This window comes from Oncorhynchus mykiss, chromosome 17, assembly GCF_057628025.1.
Source record: "Oncorhynchus mykiss isolate SJ-2025 chromosome 17, ASM5762802v1, whole genome shotgun sequence".
Lineage (NCBI taxonomy): Eukaryota > Metazoa > Chordata > Actinopteri > Salmoniformes > Salmonidae > Oncorhynchus > Oncorhynchus mykiss.
The window spans coordinates 76,162,123-76,189,484 of NC_143038.1; the positions used below are offsets into that span (position 1 = coordinate 76,162,123).

Below are 27,362 nucleotides of genomic sequence, written 5' to 3' on the forward strand. Positions count from 1 at the left end.
AGAGGAAAAACTGCGGATGCACAACCAGGTTTCTAAATTGCACCTTGCTGAATTCTACTATTCTAACTCACAACAGTAAATTGAGACCCCGACTTGAGCTAATTTGTTTCTGGGAATATCAACACGGTTAAGCGTATGATAACTGTCCTATATGTGAGAAATCGCGTAAAGCTAACAAAATGTTAAGTCATTTAACGAACTGTCTGTGAGTCACCCAATCAATTCGTGTAGAAAAAAAATCCACAAATTGATGAAAAGCACTATGCCTATAAAACCATGAGACTATAAGATGCTACTTTATCAGAACCACAGCGATCTCAGTGGTGGAAATGTTGGACACACGGGGAGGGTCGACTTACAGATGACATTGACGCTATGTAGATGAGAACGGGGATTTGTGGTCCGCGTAACAACCCTGGCCTGCTGAAGATAGACGGTGTTACGAGGTGAAGCTGCTGCCTTTTCGTGGTGTTGTTCCCCCCCGCTCTGCTCTCCTCTGCTTGTCTCTCTCTCCTTCAGGCATCACCAAGCTAACGGACAGCACCACTCACACCTAGTTCCTGCTTTCCTGCAAACTCACCTTTCCCATCAGGATCATAGTTTAGTTTTGCTTATCTATCTCTAAAAATATTTGATTTGTTCTGCCCGGTTAGAAGCTTCAAAGAACACAACGCACGGATACTATACCATGTCCCACAATTCTGGCTGGCACAGCAGTTTAATTGTAAGTACAGCATTTACGTTAAACAGTGTGGGAAAACTTCATTGCGATGGTCAGAACATTGGACAGTGTGAACCCATTTGGGGATGCGGAGTTGCGTCTCGGTGGGGAAAAACGGTGTTTCAGATGTTGCGCACTGAGTAGCCGAGATGATTAGCCTAAATTGGATAAATCAATTATATATATATTTTTAAATCAATGCAACTTCAAAGAGAGTGATAAATCACATCATTGTACATTTGATTCGTTTTTTGAAGTTCCATAATTCATGGAATATAATCAGCAAATGTGAAAGGACGCGTAGGAGAGTGACTGACGCGTAAATCTTGTCGCTTTTGTTGGCGGGCACATATCCATCTCCATCTCTTTCCATAAATGTCAACTAGCTGATGGGAAAAACGGGGGATATTCGACCATTATGCTACAGATATAGAGGCACGGAATTATTCAACCAAATAAAAGCCTAAAAATACCAAAAGCATGACGTTGCCAAGCCAATGTTTCCACAATACGCACATTGCGTTTGGACTTGTAACAGGAACGATTTTTTTTTAAAAATCGACCAATTTACCTTTGTCTCACATTTATTATGAATAATTAAAGATAAATTATATTCAAAGTATTTAACCTCGGATAATTAACAGTCAAGCTGATTTATGTTAATATGAATGCTTTGCAATTCAGTTTTTATTTATAACGTTACACTTATTTGGATGCATACATGCTAAGCCATAGCGTGTGAATGAACGTAATTTATCTTTTTTTGTGTGTCAAATTGATGGTTGAGTTCCGCTGCAATTAACCATCCAAATGCTGAATAATTGGACAGCGGGGATCGCCTCCTCCTCTTAACAGTATTAAATGAGCTGTCTGCGGAATGTGTGCTGTTTTAAAGTTGTATAAGGGGGACATTGAGAGTAACGACGCTTTGAATCAACGGGCCCTGGCTGTTTAAAAAGCACCACAGGGTCTTCGTGTGATCTCTTGTCCCCTGCGCCAACAAAGTGACTCAATGAAAACTCTTCAAAACGGCCCATTTTCAGCGCTATACTTTAATTTGGATAATTCCCGTGTTAATTCAATATTATGTAAATATTTAGGGTCCTATCATTATTTTAATTTCCTATTTGGTAACATTCTCTTGCTCTTTTTTTCCAGGTTGGCTTTTAACTTCATCGGTGTTCCCTCTCCTTCTCCCGCTCCTTCACATCCAACGGTCCATCGGCTGGGTAACGAACCGCGAAGCTGCTCTCTACGTGGATCAGTGGGGTTAAAATCTTCCAACCGCCTGTCAGCCTTGCCAGGAAATCTACACCTAATCAGAGAGACATGGCGACTAATGGAACTAAAGCCTCGGATGGACACGTTTTAACGGAGGTGAATGCGGAGCCTAATGACAAACCCAAAACCTTGGTCGTAAAAGTCCAGAAAAAGGAACTTCCCGAAAGAGAAAACTGGACTGGAAAATTTGACTTTCTCCTGTCTTGCGTCGGGTACGCAATTGGACTCGGAAATGTCTGGAGATTTCCTTATCTATGTGGGAAGAACGGAGGAGGTAATCAAGATTTCGGCGCTTTTCCCGTGTTTTCAAAAACAGGAGGCTTAAAAACTTAACCCTTCAAACAGGAAATGTGTTCTGGGTCCCTCATTTAATTATCACAATGGTCTTTTTCTCTCCAGACTGAGCGTAATTATCATTAATATTAGGATTGTGATGCAAAAAAATATTGTCTTCATCTCTTTATTTCTTTGGATGATTTGAAATGTTCCCGGTATATCAATGCAAATGGTCGCTTTTATTCACCATTCTATATATGTGTTGTTTACTTACCTTTCACCTTCCATTCAGGGGCCTTCTTGATTCCATACTTTTTGACGCTCATATTTGCTGGCATGCCCCTGTTTCTGCTCGAAACGTCCCTCGGTCAGTACACATCGATTGGAGGGCTTGGGGTGTGGAAACTGGCTCCCATGTTTAAAGGTAAATCAAAACACTACGTTTAGAGGTTCAACTGAAATACATCTCAATATATACCGTAAGACAATTAGCTCTCCTCATCCAATACTAATTTTTGCTGGTTGTCAATAAACACACACAAATATCTGCAATTTCAGTGCACGCCTCCTCTCCCCGTTGTAATTACAGATCAAACCACATATTTAATATAACTAGCTAAACCTATTTTATGTATTTTTTTTCTCAAATTACTCAAGTTGTCACATTATTTCATCTTATATTAACTGCCTGTATATACATTCCTAATCCCGCGTTTCCCTGCTGTTCTAGGTGTTGGTCTGGCGGCTGCAGTGCTTTCTTTCTGGCTAAATATTTATTACATTGTCATCATTTCCTGGGCCATATACTATCTCTGGTCCTCCTTTACTTCTGTGAGTATGATGGATATTATTGCTTTTCTATGAAAAAGTTGTAAGTACACAACAAACAAACCAACAAAAAAAAACAAAAAAATCGAATTCATGTGAGGTTACTGCATTTCTTTCACTGGGAGGTTTAAAAAGGAAAAGCACATTTCCTTGATGAATGTCTTTAAGTAGCATGACTGAGGATTGAAAGAGCAGGGGGGCATAGGCCTCTTCGGTGTTATCCATTTGAATGCTGAAAAGAAAGAAATACTGTTTCTTTTATGTATAGTTTATTCAAATATATCGAATTTGGCCATCAGTACCCTTTAAAAAAAAAAAAAATGTGGTGCATGTCGCCTGGGTGAAAAGAGATCGGCAAAATGACAACAAGTGAGAGAAAGAAAAAAAAAAAACTGTCTTTGTTATTACAGGAGTTGCCATGGCAATCATGTGGAAATTCTTGGAATACAGATCGCTGTTACACCAACTACAGCATCCCGAACGCTGTCAACCTCACCAGCGCCGTTCAGGAATTCTGGGAGTAAAGAACATATATTTTATTATATTTTGTTAAACATTTTTTATTTTTTTTTTGGTCTGTGGTTAGACCACGCAGTGTAGAAAATAATGAATGGGGTTGTAGTTGATGAAAAAAATGATTTATAAATAGATTTGATTGGTTGGTTGATTAATTGGTTGGTTTCGTTGGTTGATTTGTCCTATAGACGTAACATGCACCAATTGACGGATGGTCTGGAGAAACCTGGGGAGATCAGAGCGCCTCTAGCCATCACGCTGGCCATCGCTTGGGTCCTGGTTTATTTCTGCATCTGGAAAGGTGTCGCATGGACCGGCAAGGTAAGAGGCTGCCACTGACTAAATTCATAGAGTAGGGGCTAAACCGCACAGAGGAATCTTGACATTGGATTTTGGCAGCCATATTGGATTTTGGCAGCCATATTAGATTTTGGCAGCCGTATTGGATGTTGGGAGGGCGGGGGGTCCAGCATGTCCCCTGGCTTATTTGCAAAAGTAAGAGGCATTACTATAGATTAAAAATCCATTAAGAAACATTTGACTGGAAAAATGGCAGTTAATCCATGCATGGGTTCTAGCTGTAATAATGACGTAAATAGCTCCATGTGGCATAGCTCCATTGTATTTTAACAAGTCTCTCCCTCCCTCCCTCCCTGTTTCAGGTGGTGTACTTCTCAGCGACGTACCCCTACTTTATGCTCTTCATCCTCTTCTGCCGCGGCATCACTCTGCCCGGAGCCATCGATGGAATCCTCTTCTATATCACGCCCAACTTCGAGAAGCTCAAGGAATCAGAGGTAGCTAGCCTTTATCAGTGATCAGATTCAGAGGTAGCTAGCCTTTATCAGTGAGCAGATTCAGAGGTAGCTAGCCTTTATCAGTGAGCAGATTCAGAGGTAGCTAGCCTTTATCAGTGAGCAGATACAGAGGGAGCTAGCCTTTATCAGTGAGCAGATACAGAGGGAGAATGGATGCTGATTTGCTGTATGTGATGCTGTGAGTACCAGTGTGTTTTGACTTGTGGTGTGTTTTGACTTGTGGTGTGTCTTGACTTGTGGTGTGTCTTGACTTGTGGTGTGTCTTGACTTGTGGTGTGTCTTGACTTGTGGTGTGTCTTGACTTGTGGTGTGTCTGACTTGCAGTGTTTTGACTTGTGGTGTGTTTTGACTTGTGGTGTGTTTTGACTTGCAGTGTGTCTTGACTTGCAGTGTGTTTTGACTTGTGGTGTGTCTTGACTTTTGGTGTGTTTTGACTTGTGGTGTGTTTTGACTTGTGGTGTGTTTTGACTTGTGGTGTGTCTTGACTTGCAGTGTGTCTTGACTTGCAATGTGTCTTGACTTGCAGTATGTTTTGACTTGTGGTGTGTCTTGACTTGTGGTGTGTCTTGACTTGTGGTGTGTCTTGACTTGCAGTGTGTCTTGACTTGCAGTATGTTTTGACTTGTGGTGTGTCTTGACTTGTGGTGTGTCTTGACTTGTGGTGTGTCTTGACTTGCAGTGTGTCTTGACTTGCAGTATGTTTTGACTTGTGGTGTGTCTTGACTTGTGGTGTGTCTTGACGTGCAGTGTGTCTTGACTTGTGGTGTGTCTTGACTTGCAGTGTGTCTTGACTTGTGGTGTGTCTTGACTTGTGGTGTGTCTTGACTTGTGGTGTGTCTTGACTTGCAGTGTGTCTTGACTTGCAGTATGTTTTGACTTGTGGTGTGTCTTGACTTGTGGTGTGTCTTGACGTGCAGTGTGTCTTGACTTGTGGTGTGTCTTGACTTGCAGTGTGTTTTGACTTGTGGTGTGTCTTGACTTGTGGTCTGTCTTGACTTGCAGTGTGTCTTGACTTGCGGTGTGTTTTGACTTGTGGTGTGTCTTGAATTGTGCTGTGTCTTGAATTGTGCTGTGTCTTGACTTGTGGTGTGTTTTGACTTGTGGTGTGTCTTGACTTGTGGTGTGTCTTGACTTGCAGTGTGTCTTGACTTGTGGTGTGTCTTGACTTGCAGTGTGTCTTGACTTGCAGTGTGTTTTGACTTGCAGTGTGTTTTGACTTGTGGTGTGTCTTGACTTGTGGTGTGTCTTGACTTGCGGTGTGTCTTGACTTGCAGTGTGTCTTGACTTGCAGTGTGTTTTGACTTGCAGTGTGTCTTGACTTGTGGTGTGTCTTGACTTGCAGTGTGTCTTGACTTGCAGTATGTCTTGACTTGTGGTGTGTTTTGACTCTCTGTCTCTCTGTTCTCTTCAGGTGTGGTTGGATGCTGCCACTCAGATCTTTTTCTCCTATGGGCTAGGGCTGGGATCACTGATTGCTCTGGGAAGCTACAACCCATTCAATAATAATGTTTACAGGTAGGTTAAAATCTACAACACTGTTCAATAGTCATGTTGGCAGGTAGGTTAAAATCTACAAAACCATTCTATTCAGCTCCCTACTATCGCTTTATATTCTGCCTCTGCCATTGAGAGAGCGAGTGAGACAAAGAGAGAGCGAGTGAGTAACAGAGAGAGGGAGAGCGAGCGAGTGAGAGAGAGCGAGTGAGACAGAGAGAGAGAAGGGGGGAGAGAGAGAGAGAGACCGAGAGAGAGAGAGAAAGAGAGAGAAGGGGGGAGGGAGAGAGAGAGAGAGAGAGAGAGAGAGAGAGAGAGAGAGAGAGAGAGAGAGAGAGAGAGAGAGACCGAGAGAGAGAGAGACAGAGAGAGGGAAAGAGAGAGAAGGGGGGAGGGAGGGAGAGAGAGAGAGAGAGAGAGAGAGCGAGTGAGACAGAGAGAGAGAAGGGGGCAGAGAGAGAGAGAGAGACCGAGAGAGAGAGAGACAGACAGAGAGAGAGAAAGAGAGAGAAGGGGGGAGGGAGAGAGAGAGAGAGAGAGAGAGAGACTTTTGTGAGTGTAATGTTTACACTGTTTATTTCCCTTTTGTTTATTGTCTGTTCCATTTGCTTTGGCAATGTAAACATATGTTTCCCATGCCAATAAAGCCCCTTTGAATTGAATTGAGAGAGAGAGAGAGAGAGAGAGAGAGATGAGAGAGGGGGTAGGAGAGAGAGAGGGGGTAGGAGAGAGAGAGGGGATTTGAAGAGGGGGGGTGAGAGAGAGAGAGAGAGACAAAGAGAAAACACATCTCTCAGCTGTCACATCATCTCTGTCTCTCTCCTATGTTCAACCCTGGCACCGAATGAACAATCACCCCATCTCTGAAATGAATAGGTCAGTCCATTGACATTGCAGTAACACTCGGCTATAGAATGCAAAACCCTCCCTCCCTCCCTCCCTCCCTCCCTCCCTCCCTCCCTCCCTCCCTCCCTCCCTCCCTCCCTCCCTCCCTCCCTCCCTCCCTCCCCAATTTTAAATGTGCTGTGGTTTTGATAAGGCTTCCATATCAGTGTGACAACAGACGTTCCAAACCCCATGCTTTTTGTCTTTCTCTCCATCTCCCTGCAGAGATTCTGTCATTGTGTGCTGCATCAACTCGTTCACCAGCATGTTCGCTGGCTTAGTCATCTTCTCCATTGTGGGCTTCATGGCCAACGTGACTAAGAGGCCTATAATAGAAGTAGCAGCCTCAGGTAATTACCGTTCACTATTGATATAGATCTCAATTGGAACAATACATGACTTAGCCTATTTAATCAAATGGCCACCCGGACTATTTACATTGACATCCCTCCCCCTTTTTCTTTTTACACTGCTGCTGCTTGCTGTGTATCATCTATGCATTGTCACTTTACCCCTACCTACATGTATGAAGAATAACTCGACTAACCTGTACCCTCGCACATTATCTCTGTACCGGTACCCTCTGCATATATCCTCGTTGTTATCTGAACTTTTTAATTTTAATTGGACGATTTTTACTGTAGTTTATTTTAGTAAATATTTTCTTAACTCATATTTCTTGAACTGCATTGTTGGGTAAGTCAGCGTTTCACGGTCTACACTGGTATTCGGGAGCATGTGACAAGTAATATTTGATTTGAGTAAAAAAAAAAATATGAGGAAATCTTGGAATAACAGTAGGACTCACTGTAAAACCACGGACATTGAAACACTTCTCTATGTAGGTATTTGAACAGGAATGGGATGTGTTGTGTTGTCAGATCACGTCTTTAACTGTCTGTGTTGTCAGATCCCGTCTCTAACTGTCTGTGTTGTCAGATCCCGTTTCTGTCTGTCTGTGTTGTGTTGTCAGATCACGTCTTTAACTGTCTGTGTTGTCAGATCCCGTCTCTGTCTGTCTGTGTTGTGTTGTCAGATCCCGTCTCTGTCTGTCTGTGTTGTGTTGTCAGATCCCGTTTCTGTCTGTGTTGTGTTGTCAGATCCCGTCTCTAACTGTCTGTATGTGTTGTGTTGTCAGATCCTGTCTTTAACTATCTGTGTTGTGTTGTCAGATCCCGTCTCTAACTGTCCGTGCTGTGTTGTCAGATCCCGTCTCTAACTGTCTGTATGTGTTGTCAGATCCCGTCTTTAACTGTCTGTCTGTGTTGTCAGATCCCGTTTCTGTCTGTGTTGTGTTGTCAGATCCCGTCTTTAACTGTCTGTGTTGTGTTGTCAGATCCTGTCTCTAACTGTCTGTCTGTGTTGTGTTGTCAGATCCTGTCTCTAACTGTCTGTCTGTGTTGTGTTGTCATATCCCGTTTCTGTCTGTGTTGTGTTGTCAGATCCCGTTTCTGTCTGTGTTGTGTTGTAAGATCACATCTCTAACTGTCTGTCTGTGTTGTGTTGTCAGATCCTGTCTCTAACTGTCTGTCTGTGTTGTGTTGTCAGATCCTGTCTCTAACTGTCTGTCTGTGTTGTGTTGTCATATCCCGTTTCTGTCTGTGTTGTGTTGTCAGATCCCGTTTCTGTCTGTGTTGTGTTGTAAGATCACATCTCTAACTGTCTGTCTGTGTTGTTGTCAGATCCCGTCTCTAACTGTCTGTTTGTGTTGTGTTGTCAGATCCTGTCTTTAACTGTCCGTGCTGTGTTGTCAGATCCCGTCTCTAACTGTCTGTATGTGTTGTCAGATCCTATCTCTGTCTGTCTGTCTGTGTTGTGTTGTCAGATCCTGTCTCTAACTGTCTGTCTGTGTTGTGTTGTCAGATCCCGTCTTTAACTGTCTGTGTTGTGTTGTCAGATCCCGTCTCTAACTGTCTGTGTTGTGTTGTCAGATCCCATCTCTAACTGTCTGTGTTGTGTTGTCAGATCCCGTTTCTGTCTGTGTTGTGTTGTCAGATCCCGTCTCTAACGGTCTGTGTTGTGTTGTCAGATCCCGTCTCTAACTGTCTGTCTGTGTTGTGTTGTCAGATCCCGTCTCCAACTGTCTGTGTTGTGTTGTCTGATCACGTCTCTAACTGTCTGTGTTGTGTTGTCAGATCCCGTCTCTAACTGTCTGTGTTGTCAGATCCCGTCTTTAACTGTCTGTCTGTTTTGTGTGATCCCGTTTCTGTCTGTGTTGTGTTGTCAGATCCCGTCTTTAACTGTCTGTGTTGTCTTGTCAGATCCTGTCTCTAACTGTCTGTCTGTGTTGTGTTGTCAGATCCTGTCTCTAACTGTCTGTCTATGTTGTGATGTCAGATCCCGTCTCTAACTGTCTGTGTTGTGTTGTCAGATCCCGTCTCTAACTGTCTGTGTTGTGTTGTCAGATCCCGTCTCTAACTGTCTGTGTTGTGTTGTCAGATCCCGTCTCTAACTATCTGTGTTGTGTTGTCAGATCCCGTCTCTAACTGTCTGTGTTGTGTTGTCTGATCACGTCTCTAACTGTCTGTGTTGTGTTGTCAGATCCCGTCTCTAACTGTCTGTGTTGTCAGATCCCGTCTTTAACTGTCTGTCTGTGTTGTGTTGTCAGATCCTGTCTCTAACTGTCTGTCTGTGTTGTGTTGTCAGATCCTGTCTCTAACTGTCTGTATGTGTTGTCAGATCCTGTCTCTGTCTGTCTGTCTGTGTTGTGTTGTCAGATCCTGTCTCTAACTGTCTGTCTGTGTTGTGTTGTCAGATCCCGCCTCTAACTGTCTGTTGTGTTGTCAGATCCCGTCTCTAACTGTATGTGTTGTGTTGTCAGACCCCGTCTCTAACTGTCTGTGTTGTGTTGTCAGATCCCGACTCTAACTGTCTGTGTTGTGTTGTCAGATCCCGACTCTAACTGTCTGTGTTGTGTTGTCAGATCCTGTCTCTAACTGTCTGTCTGTGTTGTGTTGTCAGATCCCGCCTCTAACTGTCTGTTGTGTTGTCAGATCCCGTCTCTAACTGTATGTGTTGTGTTGTCAGACCCCGTCTCTAACTGTCTGTGTTGTGTTGTCAGATCCCGACTCTAACTGTCTGTGTTGTGTTGTCAGATCCCGACTCTAACTGTCTGTGTTGTGTTGTCAGATCCTGTCTCTAACTGTCTGTCTGTGTTGTGTTGTCAGATCCCGCCTCTAACTGTCTGTTGTGTTGTCAGATCCCGTCTCTAACTGTATGTGTTGTGTTGTCAGACCCCGTCTCTAACTGTCTGTGTTGTGTTGTCAGATCCCGACTCTAACTGTCTGTGTTGTGTTGTCAGATCCCGACTCTAACTGTCTGTGTTGTGTTGTCAGATCCCGTTTCTGTCTGTGTTGTCAGATCCCGTTTCTGTCTGTGTTGTGTTGTCAGATCCCGTATCTGTCTGTGTTGTGTTGTCAGATCCCGTATCTGTCTGTGTTGTGTTGTCAGATCCCATTTCTGTCTGTGTTGTCAGATCCCGTTTCTGTCTGTGTTGTGTTGTCAGATCCCGTTTCTGTCTGTGTTGTGTTGTCAGATCCCGTATCTTTCTGTGTTGTGTTGTCAGATCCCGTCTCTAACTGTCTGTGTTGTGTTGTCAGATCCCGTCTCTAACTGTCTGTGTTGTGTTGCAGGTCCTGGCTTGGCGTTCTTGGCCTACCCTGAGGCAGTAACCCAGCTGCCTATCTCTCCTCTCTGGGCGATCCTTTTCTTCTCTATGTTGCTCATGCTGGGAATAGACAGTCAGGTGAGGAAACAACAGCTATTTGCATTTCATGTTTCTGTTGTTGTTTTGTGTTATTGTATGGGTGTTATGTGTTTGTGTTGTTGTGTGATGTGTTGTTATGTTGTGGTTTGTGTTATGTTGTGTTGTTGTGTTGTTGTGATGTTGTGGTGTTTTGTGTTATGTTGTGTTGTTGTGTTTGTGTTGTTGTTTTGTTGTTATTTTGTGTTGCGTGTTGTTGTATGGGTGTTATGTGTTATTTTGTGTTGTTGTTGTTTTGGGTTTTTGCGTGTTGTTGCATGGGTGTTGTGTGGTTGTGTTTGTGTTGTTGTGTTGTGGTGTTTGTGTTGTGTTTGTGTTGTGTTTGTGTTGTGTGTATTTTGTCTTGTTGTGTTGTTGTTGTTATGTTGTGTGTATTTTGTCTTGTTGTGTTGTTGTTGTTATGTTGTGTGTATTTTATCTTGTTGTGTTGTTGTTGTTATGTTGTGTTATTGCATTGTTGTGTTGTGTGTTTTGTTTGTTTGTTGGACAATGAATGTAGTATTATCCATCTAATGCAGTGCTTGATGAGTCGCGTGACTGGAATAGTGTTTGATATTCTATAAGAGATGCAGGAAGTCAGTTCCATCCAACATCTAATCTATCTAACCTAGTAGTGTTAATATGTCGTATAGTATTATATCATGTGTTGTATAGTACTATATCATGTGTTGTATAGTATTATATCATGTGTTGTATAGTACTATATCATGTGTTGTATAGTACTATATCATGTGTTGTATAGTACTATATCATGTGTTGTACCACCACACACGGGTAGGAAAATATCTTAGCGGACGCCATCTAGACAGCAGAGAGACATTTTTTTAAAGTTTTAGGTTGAATTTTGTGTAATTCTTCACCATTTGCAGTTGAGTGTAGAGAAAATTAAAACAAGAATTCTGCAATTCTACTCATTTTGGTTTGAGGCGGAGAGGAATATGAGTTTTCAATAACCGGGAGGTAATTCCACCATGAATACTAAGTTTAGATAGCTGGCCGCTAGACTAATTTACCAATCCCCCCCCCCAAAAATGTGGCTGACGTGGTTTAATTGAGGGACTGTCAGTGACGGACACAACAAGAGAAAAACCTACTGATGAACAACCAGGTTTATTCTACTATTCTACCTAGCAACAGGAAGTTTAGACCCCAACTGAGTTCCTGCGGGAAATTGATCCGAGAGCCTTTGAAAGGGGTGAGCCTGATATAATATGTTTTACCTCTCTGTGTAGTTCTGTACAGTGGAGGGCTTCATCACTGCGTTGGTGGATGAGTTCCCCAGGGCTCTGAGAGGAAGAAGAGAACTCTTCATCGCTGCCGTCTGCCTGGTCTCTTATATCATCGGCCTGTCCAACATCACACAGGTACAGTAAACACTCACTTCTAGTCCGGTCACATCTAGTCCGGTCACATCTAGTCCAGTCACATCTAGTCTGGTAACATCTAGTCTGGTCACATCTACTCCGGTCACATCTAGTCCAGTCACATCTAGTCTGGTCACATCTAGTCCGGTCACATCTAGTCCAGTCACATCTAGTCCAGTCACATCTAGTCTGGTCACATCTAGTCCAGTCACATCTACTCCAGTCACATCTAATCCAGTCACATCTAGTCCAGTAGTCACATCTAGTCTGGTCACATCTAGTCCAGTCACATCTACTCCAGTCACATCTAGTCCGGTCACATCTAGTCCGGTCACATCTAGTCCGGTCCAGTCACATCTAGTCCGGTCACATCTAGTCCAGTCTGGTCACATCTAGTCCAGTCCATTCCGGTCACATCTAGTCCGGTCACATCTAGTCCAGTCCGGTCACATCTAGTCCAGTCCATTCCGGTCACATCTTGTCCGGTCACATCTAGTCCAGTCCGGTCACATCTAGTCCAGTCCATTCTGGTCACGTCCATGTCTAGTCCAGTCCGGTCACATCTAGTCCAGTCCAGTCACATCTAGTCCAGTCCGGTCACATCTAGTCTAGTCCGGTCACATCTAGTCCAGTAACATCTAGTCCAGTAACATCTAGTCCAGTCCAGTCACATCTAATCCAGTCCAGTCACATCTAGTCCAGTCACATCTAGTCCAGTCCGGTCACATCTAGTCCAGTCCATTCCGGTCACATCTAGTCCGGTCACATCTAGTCCAGTCCGGTCACATCTAGTCCAGTCCATTCCGGTCACATTTTGTCCGGTCACATCTAGTCCAGTCCGGTCACATCTAGTCCAGTCCATTCTGGTCACGTCCATGTCTAGTCCAGTCCGGTCACATCTAGTCCAGTCCAGTCACATCTAGTCCAGTCCGGTCACATCTAGTCTAGTCCGGTCACATCTAGTCCAGTAACATCTAGTCCAGTAACATCTAGTCCAGTCCAGTCACATCTAGTCCAGTACAGTCACATCTAGTCCAGTTACATCTAGTCCAGTCCAGTCACATCTAGTCCAGTTCAGTCACATCTAGTCCAGTCACATCTAATCCAGTCCAGTCACATCTATTCCAGTCCAGTCACATCTAGTCCAGTTCAGTCACATCTAGTCCAGTCACATCTAATCCAGTCCAGTCACATCTAGTCCAGTCCAGTCACATCTAGTCCAGTTCAGTCACATCTAGTCCAGTTCAGTCACATCCAGTCCAGTCACATCTAGTCCAGTTCAGTCACATCTAGTCCAGTCCAGTCACATCTAGTCCAGTCCATTCCGGTCACGTCCATGTCTAGTCCAGTATTTTCAAAGACAAGTTGGCATATCAGAATTCAAATAGCTTAATTACACCAGAACAAACGTGTAAGAAGTGAAATAATCAAAGTATGGTGAATGACAGTAGGGGTCTTGCTGAGACTAACACATAGTCTCTGTTTTAGCCCACTGTAGGGGGTGGGAATTGTTCTAATGACTATCAGCTATTGTGTAAGACCAAATGAATTAAACAGATCAAATATCCTGAAGACAAGATGACGTAGCCTACATCTGCTCCGCCTCACATCCAGCACAAACTATATTTCACTGTGTTGTCACACCCCCTCCACCTGAATCAGTTACACATTTGGGTTCACAATCTGTTTGGGCAAAATAATGTTCATTATTTCAGTGAGTTAAATCGGGTCACCAGAATCCCTGTTGAGTTAGTGACCAAAGTAGGTGAATAATGTCCTGTGGATCTGGGTTAATGCTACAGGGTTAATGCTACAGGGTTAATGCTACAGGGTTAATGCTACAGGGTTAATGCTACAGGGTTAATGCTACAGGGTTAATGCTACAGGGTTAATGCTACAGGGTTAATGCTACAGGGTTAATGCTACAGGGTTAATGCTACAGGGTTAATGCTACTGGTTAAATCAATAGTATAGCCTATTATCTTATGCTGCCATAAGGAAGCATTCAGCGACAGTGAGGTGGCAGTGAGGTGGCGGTGAGGTGGCGGTGAGGTGGCGGTGAGGTGGCGGTTAGGTGGCAGTGAGGTGAGGTGGCGGTGAGGTGGAGGGGAGGTGATGGGGCGGTGAGGTGGCAGTGAGGTGGCAGTGAGATGGCAGTGAGGTGGTAGTGAGGAGGCAGTGAGGTGGCAGTGAGGTGGTAGTGAGGTGGCAGTGAGGTGACAGTGAGATGGTAGTGAGATGGCAGTGAGGTGGTAGTGAGGTGGTAGTGAGGAGGCAGTGAGGTGGCAGTGAGGTGGTAGTGAGGTGGCAGTGAGGTGGTAGTGAGGTGGCAGTGAGGTGGCAGTGAGGTGGTAGTGAGGTGGCAGTGAGGTGGTAGTGAGGTGGCAGTGAGGTGACAGTGAGATGGTAGTGAGATGGCAGTGAGGTGGTAGTGAGGTGGTGGTGAGGTGGCGGTTAGGTGGCAGTGAGGTGAGGTGGCGGTGAGGTGGAGGTGAGGTAAGGTGGCGGTGAGGTGGCAGTGGGTGGCAGTGAGATGGTGGTGAGGTGGCAGTGAGGTGGCGGTGAGGTGGCAGTGAGGTGGCGGTGTGGTGGTAATGAGATGGCGGTGAGGTGGCGGTGAGGTGGCGGTGAGGTGGCGGTGAGGTGAGGTGGCGGTGAGGTGAGGTGGCGGTGAGGTGAGGTGAGATGGCGGTGAGGTGAGGTGGCGGTGAGGTGGCGGTGAGGTGGTGGTAGGGTGGCAGTGAGATGGCGGTGAGGTGGCGGTGAGGTGGCGGTAGGGTGGCAGTGAGATGGCGGTGAGGGGGTGGTGAGGTGGCGGTGAGCTGAGGTGGCGGTGAGCTGAGGTGGCGGTGAGGTGAGGTGGCGGTGAGGTTAGGTGGCGATAAGGTGGCGGTGAGGTGGCAGTGAGGTGGCGGTGCAGTGGCAGTGAGGTGGCGCTGAGATGGCGGTGAGGTGAGGTAGCGGTGAGGTGTCAGTGAGGTGGCGGTGAGGTGGCGGTGAGGTGAGGTGGCGGTGAGGTGAGGTGGTGGTGAGGTGGCGGTGAGGTGAGGTGGCGGTGAGGTGAGGTGGTGGTGAGGTGGCGGTGAGGTGAGGTGGCGGTGAGCTGAGGTGGCGGTGAGGTGAGGTGGCGGTATGTGGCGGTGAGGTGGCGGTGAGGTGAGGTGGCGGTGAGGTGAGGTGGTGGTGAGGTGGCGGTGAGGTGAGGTGGCGGTGAGGTGAGGTGGCGGTGAGCTGAGGTGGCGGTGAGGTGAGGTGGCGGTATGTGGCGGTGAGGTGGCGGTGAGGTGGCGGTGAGGTGTCGGTGAGGTGTCGGTGAGGTGGCGGTGAGGTGAGGTGGCGGTGAGGTGTCAGTGAGGTGGCGGTGAGGTGGCAGTGAGGTGGCAGTGAGGTGTCAGTGAGGTGTCAGTGAGATGGTAGTGAGGTGTCAGTGAGGTGGCGGTGAGGTGGCGGTGAAGTGTCAGTGAGATGTCAGTGAGGTGGCGGTGAGGTGGTGGTGAGGTGGCGGTGAGGTGGCGGTGAGGTGTCAGTGAGGTGGTAGTGAGGTGGCGGTGAGGTGACAGTGAGGTGGTAGTGAAGTGGCGGTGAGGTGGCAGTGAGGTGGTAGTGAGGTGGTACTGAGGTGGCGGTGAGGTGTCAGTGAGGTGGTAGTGAGGTGGCGGTGAGGTGGCAGTGAGGTGGCGGTGTGGTGGTAATGAGATGGCGGGGAGGTGGCGGTGAGGTGGCGGTGAGGGGAGGTGGCGGTGAGGTGAGTTGGCGGTGAGGTGAGGTGAGATGGCGGTGAGGTGAGGTGGCGGTGAGGTGGCGGTGAGGTGGCGGTAGGGTGGCAGTGAGATGGCGGTGAGGTGGCGGTGAGGTGGCGGTAGGGTGGCAGTGAGATGGCGGTGAGGGGGTGGTGAGGTGGCGGTGAGCTGAGGTGGCGGTGAGCTGAGGTGGCGGTGAGGTGAGGTGGCGGTGAGTTGAGGTGGCGGTAGGTGGCGATGAGGTGTCGGTGAGGTGGCAGTGAGGTGTCGGTGCGGTGGCAGGGAGGTGTCGGTGCGGTGGCGGTGAGATGGCGGTGAGGTGAGGTAGCGTTGAGGTGTCAGTGAGTTGGCGGTGAGGTGGCGGTGAGGTGAGGTGGCGGTGAGGTGAGGTGGCGGTGAAGTGTCAGTGAGATGTCAGTGAGGTGGCGGTGAGGTGGCGGTGGGGTGGCGGTGAGGTGGCGGTGAGGTGTCAGTGAGGTGGTAGTGAGGTGGCGGTGAGGTGACAGTGAGGTGGTAGTGAGGTGGCGGTGAGGTGGCAGTGAGGTGGCAGTGAGGTGGTAGTGAGGTGGTAGTGAGGTGGCAGTGAGGTGGTAGTGAGGTGGCAGTGAGGTGGTAGTGAGGTGGCAGTGAGATGGCAGTGAGGTGGCAGTGAGATGGTAGTGAGGTGGCAGTGAGGTGGTAGTGAGGTGGTAGTGAGATGGCAGTGAGGTGGCGGTGAGGTGGTGGTTAGGTGGCAGTGAGGTGAGGTGGCGGTGAGGTGGAGGTGAGGTAAGGTGGCGGTGAGGTGGTGGTGAGGTGGCGGTGAGGTGGCGGTGAGGTGGTGGTAGGGTGGCGGTGAGGTGAGGTGGCGGTGAGCTGAGGTGGCGGTGAGGCGAGGTGGCGGTATGTGGCGGTGAGGTGTTGGTGAGGTGGCGGTGAGGTGGCGGTGAGGTGTCGGTGAGGTGGCAGTGAGGTGGCGGTGAGGTGGCGGTGAGGTGGCGGTGAGGTGAGGTGGCGGTGAGGTGTCAGTGAGTTGGCGGTGAGGTGAGGTGGCGGTGAGGTGGCAGTGAGGTGTCAGTGAGGTGGCAGTGAGAAGGGCAGTGAGGTGGCGGTGAGGTGGCGGTGGGGTGGCGGTGAGGTGGCGGTGAGGTGTCAGTGAGGTGGTAATGAGGTGGCGGTGAGGTGACAGTGAGGTGGTAGTGAGGTGGCGGTGAGGTGCCAGTGAGGTGGTAGTGAGGTGGTAGTGAGGTGGCGGTGAGGTGTCAGTGAGGTGATGGATCTCCCAGGTGTGGCTGGACCTGTTACAATACTCGTGATGTAGAACAGCAAATTTGAGTTGAAAAGTGAACTCACTGACTATTCTCCAGATTAATTAGGAAATAAAAGCAGAAGTTTTTTCAATGATAAATAAGAGGTGTGTCGCGTTAAGAGGGTCCAGTCCGTGTGAAGAGGGTCCAGTGCGTGTGAAGAGGGTCCAGTGCGTGTGAAGAGGGTCCAGTGCGTGTGAAGAGGGTCCAGTGCGTGTGAAGAGGGTCCAGTGCGTGTGAAGAGGGTCCAGTGCGTGTGAAGAGGGTCCAGTGCGTGTGAAGGGGGTCCAGTGCGTGTGAAGAGGGTCCAGTGCGTGTGAAGAGGGTCCAGTGCGTGTGAAGAGGGTCCAGTGCGTGTGAAGAGGGTCCAGTGCGTGTTAAGAGGGTCCAGTGCGTGTTAAGAGGGTCCAGTGCGTGTGAAGATGGTCCAGTGCGTGTGAAGGGGGTCCAGTGCGTGTGAAGAGGGTCCAGTGCGTGTGAAGAGGGTCCAGTGCATATGAAGAGGGTCCAGTGCGTGTGAAGAGGGTCCAGTGCGTGTGAAGAAGGTCCAGTGCGTGTGAAGAGGGTCCAGTGCGTGTGAAGAGGGTCCAGTGCGTGTGAAGAGGGTCCAGTGCGTGTGAAGAGGGTCCAGTGCGTGTGAAGAGGGTCCAGTGCGTGTGAAGAGGGTCCAGTGCGTGTGAAGAGGGTCCAGTGCGTGTGAAGAGGGTCCAGTGCGTGTGAAGAGGGCCCAGTGCGTGTGAAAATGGTCCAGTGCGTGTGAAGGGGGTCCAGTGCGTGTGAAGAGGGTCCAGTGCGTGAGAGTTGGCAGCACTGCATCCTTGCATCGCCATGAACAATACGTCTTATCTAGTTGTCTGACATTACTTCAGCTGAAAACTAGATTTAAACCAGAAAATGACATCACATGACAAATATTGACAGCTAGCGTTGGTCTACGTGGTGTATTTGTATGTATTTAACTAGGCAAATTAGTTAAAAACAATGACGACCTAACCCCCGGCCAATCCCTAACCCGGACGATTCTAGGGCAATTGCGCACAGCCCTACGGGATTCCCAATCATGGAGGGTTGTGATACAGCCTGGAATTGAACCAGGGTCTGTAATTGTGCCTCTAACACTGAGATGCAGTGCCTTAGACCGCTGCGCCTCTCGGGATCCCCAAAATATAGGGAAATAAGCAAAAAAGTGCTCTGTCAAGGTTCGTTCACCTGAGGTAACTGGGTTCACTTGTATTGTGATGTAATGACAGTGTAGTTGTGTAGTAGTTAATTAGATCTACTTTGTTACAGTCTACCGATACATACTTACATACACTATCTTCATCTTTTCTGACTGTCTGTTACGACTAGGTGTAGACTTTTATGACTGGTAACAATTAGATAAAAAACATTGAACCTTTAAGTCCCTTAACATCAAATCTTTAAGTCCCTTAATATCAAACTTTTAAGTCTCTTAACTTCTTATGGTGTAGGGGACACTTGCCCCACTTGGCCAAAAACCAGGGAAAATGCAGCGTGGCAAATTCAAATAAAATGAATTAAAAATCTAACTTTCATTAAATCACACATGTAAGATACTCTATTAAAGCTACACTCGTTGTGAATCCAGCCCACATGTCAGATTTTCAAAAGGCTTTTCGGCGAAAATATTAGAAGCTATTATCTGATGATAGCACAACAGTAAACAAAGAGGGTAGCATATTTCAACCCTGCAGGCGCTACACAAAACGCATAAATAAAATAGAAAACATGCCTTACTTTTGACGAGCTTCTTTTGTTGGCACTCCAATATGTCCCATAAACATCACAATTGGTCCTTTTGATCGATTAATTCCGTCCATAGATATCCAAATGTACATTTATTTGATGCGTTTGATCCAGAAAAAAACAGCTTCCAAAATGCGCAACGTCACTACAAAATATTTCTGAAGTTGCCTATAAACTTTGCCAAAATAGATTTAGGTATAGGTATTTATAACTTTAGGTATTTTTAAACGTTAATAATCGATCAAATTGAAGACGGGTCTATCTGTGTTCAATACAGGAACACAACAAACCAAGCTACTTTTCAAATCTTGCGCAACTCTCAACAGTGTTACGCAGTTCCTAGTTGGCCCTAATTCTTCATTGCACAAATGAATAACCTCAACCAAATTCCAAAGACTGGGGACATCCAGTGGAAGCTGTATCGTTTGCCAATGAGAACTCAGTGAACAGACAGAGACCTAAAAAAAAACCCAATTCTGAACGGTTAGTCCTCAGGGTTTTGCCTGCTACATAAGTTCTGTTATACTCACAGACATGATGCAAACAGTTTTAGAAACTTCAGAGTGTTTTCTATCCAAATCTACTAATAATATGCATATCTTATATTCTTAGCATGAGTAGCAGGAAGTTGAATTTGGGCACACTATTTATCCAAAAGTGATAATGCTGCCCACTATACCTAAAGAAGTTAATATCAAACCTTTAAGTCCCTTAACATTCCATGTTATTTTTCTCCAATATAATTTCTTTACAGGCTGTGTTGACATCCCTGTATCTGATCAGTTGATGTTATTTCACCCTAACGGCTTCATCTCCTCGACCCCCCCCCCCCCCCCCTCCCCCTCCTCCCCCCTCCTCACCTGCCCTGGACTCTTTCACAGGATCAAACCAGGGAAAACGATGATGTCTTCTCAAGCTCCACATCCCAAACTCTGAGGTCAATAACTCTCCTCCTGAAACCTGTACCGACGTAGCGTGGCCACTGACAGGATCACTGAATGCTTCCAGTCACCCCCCCCCCCCCCCTCTAGTCCTCTGCTTGTATGAAACACTACCCACCACTCTCTACCCTACTACACCGCTCTTCACAGCATTATCACATCTGTCACTGGAGATTAATGTCTGCATCCCTCTTGGATTGAAACAATCGGCCTAATCAGTTGTTCACCTCAGCTCTGCAGTACCAGTCTAGCGTTTCATCTCCCTCCACCCTTCCCTAGCGCTGGGCTCCAGAGCCCTGAAGATTCCCAGGGAGACAGGCAGGCAGCTAGGGTCAGTGACCCTCCACCAGCTTCCACCACTAGTGCTCTCATCCCTCACATTATTCCACGTCACCAGTTTAATAGGCTACATCACATCTCAGTCGTTCTATCTCCTATCCTCTATATCCCCCCCCCATGGCTCCCCGTCTTGCTGGTCTCGTTCTCTCTACACTTGGGAACCCGTATCCAACAGTCTTTCTTTGTTCTCTTCTCGTCCAATAGGGTGGGCTGTACGTGTTCAAGCTGTTTGACTACTATTCAGCCAGCGGAATGTGCCTGCTCTTCCTGGTCTTCTTCGAGTGTGTCTCCATATCCTGGTTCTACGGTGAGTCGGTTACCTCACTTCCTGTTAGAGCTACGGTGACGTCGCTAACCTGACTGATGTACAAAGAGGTTGGGGCCTTCTCAATGTAATAGTCTATGTAAAAGGTTTGGGTGTTGGTGTTGTCAAAATCCAAATTCCAAAATCTGCTTCCAATGAGTGCAGGTACTTGTCTTCCAACACAGCACCTTTGACCTACTTGCTTCCTGTCTTGCATATGTTGCAGGTGCTGATAAGTTCCTTGCCAACATTGAGGAGATGATTGGCTTTAGGCCCTGCCTGTGGTGGAAGCTGTGTTGGGTCGTGTTCACTCCTCTCATCGTGGCTGTAAGTGCTCTCTCTTCTTCTCTCTCTTTCTCTCTCTCTCTTCTTCTCTCTCTATACATATATCTCTTCCCCTTTCTCTCTTTCAACATTCTCAAACTAGAGCGTTTAAACATCAAATCAAATCAAATGTTATTGGTCACAAACACGTGTTTAGCAGATGTTATTGCGAGGTGTAGTGAAATACTTGTGTTTCTAGCTCCAACAGTGCAGTAATATCTAACAAGTAATATAACAATTCCACAACAATACACACAAATCTAAGTAAATGAATGGAATTAATAATATATACATATATGGACAAGCAATGTCGGAGTGGCATAGGCTAAGATACAGTAGAATAGAATACAGTATATACATATGAGATGAGTAATACATAGGCTAAGATACAGTAGAATAGAATACAGTATTTACATATGAGATGAGTAATGCATAGGCTAAGATACAGTAGAATAGAATACAGTATATACATATGAGATGAGTAATACATAGGCTAAGATACAGTAGAATAGAATACAGTATTTACATATGAGGTGAGTAATGCATAGGCTAAGATACAGTAGAATAGAATACAGTATTTACATATGAGATGAGTAATGCATAGGCTAAGATACAGTAGAATAGAATACAGTATATACATATGAGATGAGTAATGCATAGGCTAAGATACAGTAGAATAGAATACAGTATATACATATGAGATGAGTAATACATAGGCTAAGATACAGTAGAATAGGATACAGTATTTACATATGAGATGAGTAATGCATAGGCTAAGATACAGTAGAATAGAATACAGTATTTACACATGAGATGAGTAATGCATAGGCTAAGATACAGTAGAATAGGATACAGTATTTACATATGAGATGAGTAATACATAGGCTAAGATACAGTAGAATAGAATACAGTATTTACATATGAGATGAGTAATACATAGGCTAAGATACAGTAGAATAGGATACAGTATTTACATATGAGATAGGTAATGCATAGGCTAAGATACAGTAGAATAGAATACAGTATATACATATGAGATGAGTAATGCATAGGCTAAGATACAGTAGAATAGGATACAGTATGTACATATGAGATGAGTAATACATAGACTAAGATATAGTGGAATAGTATAGAATACAGTATATACATATGAGATGAGTAATGCATAGGCTAAGATACAGTAGAATAGTATAGAATACAGTATATACACATGAGGTGAGTAATACATAGGCTAAGATACAGTAGAATAGTATAGAATACAGTATATACACATGAGGTGAGTAATACATAGGCTAAGATACAGTAGAATAGGATACAGTATATACATATGAGATGAGTAATGCATAGGCTAAGATACAGTAGAATAGAATACAGTATTTACATATGAGATGAGTAATGCAAGGTATGTAAACATTATTAAAGTGACTAGTTAATAAAGTGGCCAGTGATTTCAAGTCTATGTATATAGGGCAGCAGCCTCTAATGTGCTAGTGATGACTATTTAACAGTCTGATGGCCTTGAGATAGAAGCTTTTTCAGTCTCTCGGTCCCAGTTTTGATACACCAGTACTGACCTCGCCTTCTGGCTGATAGCGGGGTGAACGGGTAGTGGCTCGGGTGGCTGTTGTCCTTGATGATCTTTTTCGCCTTCCTTTGAAGGTGGGTGCTGTAGGTGTCCTGGAAGGCAGGTAGTTTGCCCAACGCATCACGTTCGAGAGCCATGTGGTTGCGGTTGATGCAGTTGCCGTAACAGGCTGTGATATAGCCCGACAGGATGCTCTCAATTGTGCGTCTGTTTAAGTTTTGTGAAGGTTTTAGGTGCCAAACCAAATTCCTTAGCCTTCTGAGTTTGTCAGTGATTTATACGCTGAGGAACTTGAAGCTTTCCACCTTTTCCACTGCGGTCCTGTCAATGTGGATATGGGGGTGCTCCCTCCGCTGTTTCCTGAAGTCCATGATCAGCTCTTTTTGGTTTGTTGATGTTGAGTGAGAGGTTATTTTCCCGGCACCACTCTTCCAGGGCCCTGACTTCCTCCCTGTAGGCCGTCTCGTCATTGTTGGTAATCAAGCCTACTACTGTTGTGTCGTCTGCAAACTTGATGACTGAGTTAGAAGCGTGCATGGCCACGCAGTCATGGATGAACAGGAGTACAGACACTCCCTATTCCTAATGACAAGCATACCCATAACATGATGCAGCCAGTAATGTGTTGTGTTGGATTTGCCTCAAACATAACACTTTGTATTCAGGACATAAAGTTAATTTACAAATCAATGTAAAGCATTCAATTGTCTACCACAATGTATAGAGTTGTCAAATTAACTCTATGGTGTTTTTGTATGGACGGCTGTAAAACCAAATTATACAACATATTTTTGGCATTAATAACCCTCCATATTCCTTCATCCTTGGTGTTGTGTTTGTGATGTAACAAGGTGACTTTGATTGATTAATTGTATTAGACAATGGAAAGTAGTAGTCCGTTCTAGCCAGATACAACATTACGTACATTTAAAAACATTATCCAGGATGAAAACACAATTAAGCCCTAAGGCTTTTTTTCTCCATTGTGGTTGATTGTGTTGTGACCAGGTTGTTCTTCTGTGTTCCAGGGAGTGTTCCTGTTCAGTGCTGTCCAGATGGTTCCTCTCACCATGAACAACTACGTGTTCCCGGCCTGGGGCCAGGGAGTAGGCTGGTGCATGGCGCTGTCCTCCATGCTCCTGATACCTGGATACATGGTCTATATGTTCCTCAACCTCAAGGGAGATTACAAAGAGGTAACGCATCACCTTCTGTCTTCCTCAGCTGCTGACAATCACATTGCCTTCAGAAAGTACTCACACCGCTTGACTTTTTACACATTTTGTTGTGTTTCAAGGTTGGGATTAAAATGTATTAAGTTGTATTATTTGGGGGGGTCAACGATCTACACAAAATACTCTGGAATGTCAAAGTGGAAGAAACATTTCTGAAAAATCAACACTTTTGAATACATAAGTTTTCACACCCTTGAGTCAGCACTTTTTTAGAAACACCTTTGGCAGTGATTACAGCTGTGAGTCTTTCTGGGTAAGTCTCTAAAGAGCTTTGCGCACCTGGATTGTACAGTATTTGCACATTATTCTTTTAGATTCTTCAAGCTCTGTCAAGTCGATTATTGATCATTGCTAGACAGCCATTTTCAAGTCTCGCCATATATTTTCAAGCCGGTTTAAGTCAAAACTGTAACTAGGCCACTCTGGAACATTCAATTTTGTCTTGTTAAGCAACTAAAGTGTATATTTGGCCTTGTGTTTTAGGTTATTGTCCTGCTGAAAGGTGAATTTGTCTCCCGGCGTCTGTAGGAAAGCAGACTGAACTAGGTTTTCCACTAGGATTTTGCCCTGTGCTTAGCTCCGTTTCTTTATATTCTTCCAAATCTCCCTAGTCCTCGCCGATGACAAGCATACCCATAACGTGATGCAGCCAGGAATGTGCTGCTCCAAATATAACACTTTGTATTCAGGACATAAAGTGAATTTCTTTAGTGCCTTGTTGCAAACAGGATGTATATTTTTATTCTGTACAGGCTTCCTTCTTTTCACTCTGTCATTTAGGTTAGTATTGTGGAGTAACTACAATGTTGTTGATCCATCCTCAGTTTTCTCCTATCACAGCCATTAAACTCTGTAACTGTTTTAAAGTCACCATTGGCCTCATGGTGAAATTCCTGAGCGGTTTTCTTCCTCTACGGCAACTGAGTTAGGAAGGACGCCTGTATCTTTGTAGTGACTGGTTGTATTGATACACCATCTAAAGTGTAGTTAATAACTTCACCATGCTCAAAGGGAAATTCAATGTCTGCATTTTATTTGACCCATCTACCAACCTTCTTTGTGACTCATTGGAAAACCTCACTGGCCTTTGTGGTTGAATCTGTGTTTGAAATTGACTGCTCGACTGAGGCACCTCACAGATAATTGTATGTGTGGAGTACAGAGATGATGTTGACATTCAAAAAGCATGTTAAACACACAGAGTGAGTCCATGTAACTTATTATGTGACTGAATACTTATTGACTCAAGACATTTTCAGCTTTTTCATATTTTATTAATTTGTAAATATGTCAAAAAAAATTATTCCGCTTTGACATTTTGGAGTATTGTGTGTAGGCCAGTGAAACAAAATCTAAATTGAATCCATTTTTAAATTCAGGCTGTGACACAACAAAATGTGTTAACATGGGTGTCAAATTCTTCCTGAAGGACTGTATATGTCTGTCCCATTTAGTAGACACTTTTATCCAGTGACTTACAGTCATGCGTGCCTAAATGATTTTCCTATGGGTGGTCCAGGGAATCGAACCAACTATCCTGGCATTGCAAGTGCTCTCCTCGCATACTGTGTACACAGAGTCGACCTTAAAGGCGACCATTTTATGTCCAACAACTCCCAACTCTTCCCGAGAACCATAGCGTGCGTCTCAGAAAGAGATCTGCCTGCAGCAGAGAGTTTGTCACAGGCTGTGGGGTTTTGTACAATTTTAAATAGATGGTATGGCACTTAATCCAAAATTAGTTTGGAATATTGCTCTTGGCGATTACTGTTTTTATATTAATCCGTATAAATAATCGTTGGTTCTCACAGATATTCTAAAAGAAAAGTTTGAGGACAGCAAATGTCGGTGATAATGTATTTTGTTGCAAAACATTAGTCTTGAGAGGGAGAGAGAGAGAGGGAGAGAGAGAGAGGGAGAGAGAGAGACAGAGACAGAGACAGAGACAGAGACAGAGAGAGAGACAGAGAGAGAGACAGAGAGAGAGACAGAGAGAGAGACAGAGAGAGAGACAGAGAGAGAGAGACAGAGACAGAGACAGACAGACAGACAGACAGACAGACAGACAGACAGACAGACAGACAGACAGAGAGAGAGAGAGAGAGAGAGAGAGAGAGAGAGAGAGAGAGAGAGAGAGAGAGAGAGAGAGAGAGAGAGAGAGAGAGAGAGAGAGAGACAGAGAGAGAGACAGAGAGAGAGACAGAGAGAGAGACAGAGAGAGAGACAGAGACAGAGACAGAGACAGAGAGAGAGACAGAGACAGAGACAGAGACAGAGACAGAGACAGAGACAGAGACAGAGACAGAGACAGAGACAGAGACAGAGACAGAGACAGAGACAGAGCGAGAGAGACAGAGAGAGAGACAGAGAGAGAGACAGAGAGAGAGACAGAGAGAGAGAGAGAGAGAGAGAGAGAGAAGTTGAAAGTGATCATGGCTAACGTGAATGAGTTTCAATAGGCTACAGTAGGCTGTAATTTAGATATGAGATCAAATGAGGGAAAGACCACTGCTGATTTTCAGTCACTTTATGTAAATCACCAAGCTCATTTAAAAATGATCTGTGACAACAGAGTGATCAAATTAAGATACATGTATACACATAGACGTTCAGTTGAGAAGGTCAGAGAAAGGAGTGTGAGGCTGGTCGGTCCCATGGCGATACGTCTGTTGAGAAGGTCACAGAAAGGAATGTGAAGCTGGTCGGTCCCATGCCGCTACGTCTGTTGAGAAGGTCACAGAAAGGAATGTGAAGCTGGTCGGTCACATGACGCTTCGTCTGTTGAGAAGGTCACAGAAAGGAATGTGAAGCTGGTCGGTCCCATGCCGCTACGTCTGTTGAGCTGCAGCTTGCAGTGAAAGGAACAGTAATTGCTGGTTCTGGTGTTGTCAAGGATGGAGCGCTGCGGTTGTCACTGGCAACGAGAGGAGCAGCTGTCCGCCCTTTGTGTCAGTCAGTGCAATCTCGATTGCTTAAATTGTAGCAATCAATTCCTTGGTTTGTGTGTGCCAAGCACCCGGCGGAAAGGCTTGATCTTGCAGACACGGATGCCAGCTAGCTATCTAGTGCGTGATACAATGTAATACCAGCAATGTGAAAGCATGAAGATGTGTAACATATCATTTCCTCACGGCATCTGCATATAGCATGTTCATGTTGTAACTTACGGCCTAAAGATGTCTGACGTATTTTGAACGTGTCGTTCTGTCGCACATTGCAGCGTCTGCGGATAATGATCCAACCCCCGATGATGGTGAGAGGAGAACGCCAGGAGAACGGCCCTGAGCAGACACCGGCAGCAGCCACTGAGGAGGCTTACATCTAAACCCTGTTCTATTCAGCCTGTCTCCGAGGCCAACTCTTTGCAGAAAACAACGTAATCAAGGTGAAGCACAACCAAGGGATGCATTCCCAAATGGAATCCTATTCTATATATAGTGCACTACTTTTGACCAGGGCCCATATGGACTACTACCTAATATAGGCCCTGGTTAAAAGTAGTGCACTATATAGGGAATAGGGCATCATTTGGGACGCAGTTAAGACCTTCCATGTCTGATATCTAATCACCTACCTCCAGGGGAAACGTGACCAACCTGATTACATTTTACTTTTCATTTATTTTTCATTTATTTTTTTCATTTGTTTTTTCATTTGTTTTGTCAACAGAAATAAGAAAGTCAAACAGCTGTTATTGTGATAGTTTTGTGTTTCATATGCAAACATGTTAGTCTTTCTAAGATTGTTTACCTAGAAAGTTACTATAATTTGAATTATAATTTAAATTTGGAGGCCCAATGTGATTCAACACTAACGTGCTAATATTGACTTAATTCATCTATAAAAAATGAAGTTATTGTAAACCGAGCCGTAGCCAGGGTCTGGGTTTTAGTGC

General features: G+C 45.3%; 1 protein-coding gene and 1 long non-coding RNA gene across 2 annotated transcripts in view; both read left to right on the top strand.

Annotated features, from left to right (window-relative positions):
• Positions 1-27,156, top strand: LOC110504503 (sodium- and chloride-dependent GABA transporter 1). Its single transcript, XM_036950959.2, has 15 exons — positions 1-724; positions 1,880-2,276; positions 2,571-2,702; positions 3,009-3,109; positions 3,517-3,626; positions 3,811-3,943; positions 4,285-4,419; positions 5,852-5,955; positions 7,045-7,169; positions 10,452-10,564; positions 11,815-11,946; positions 20,224-20,326; positions 20,550-20,650; positions 23,261-23,428; positions 26,688-27,156. The coding sequence occupies exons 2-15, from the start codon at positions 2,051-2,053 to the stop codon at positions 26,790-26,792; spliced, it is 1,788 nt and encodes a 595-aa protein (XP_036806854.1). The 5' UTR covers positions 1-724; positions 1,880-2,050; the 3' UTR covers positions 26,793-27,156.
• LOC149976510 (uncharacterized) overlaps positions 1-27,362 on the top strand; it is a 989,396-nt gene that overhangs the window by 428,824 nt on the left and 533,210 nt on the right. The gene's annotated exons all lie outside the window — the stretch shown is intronic.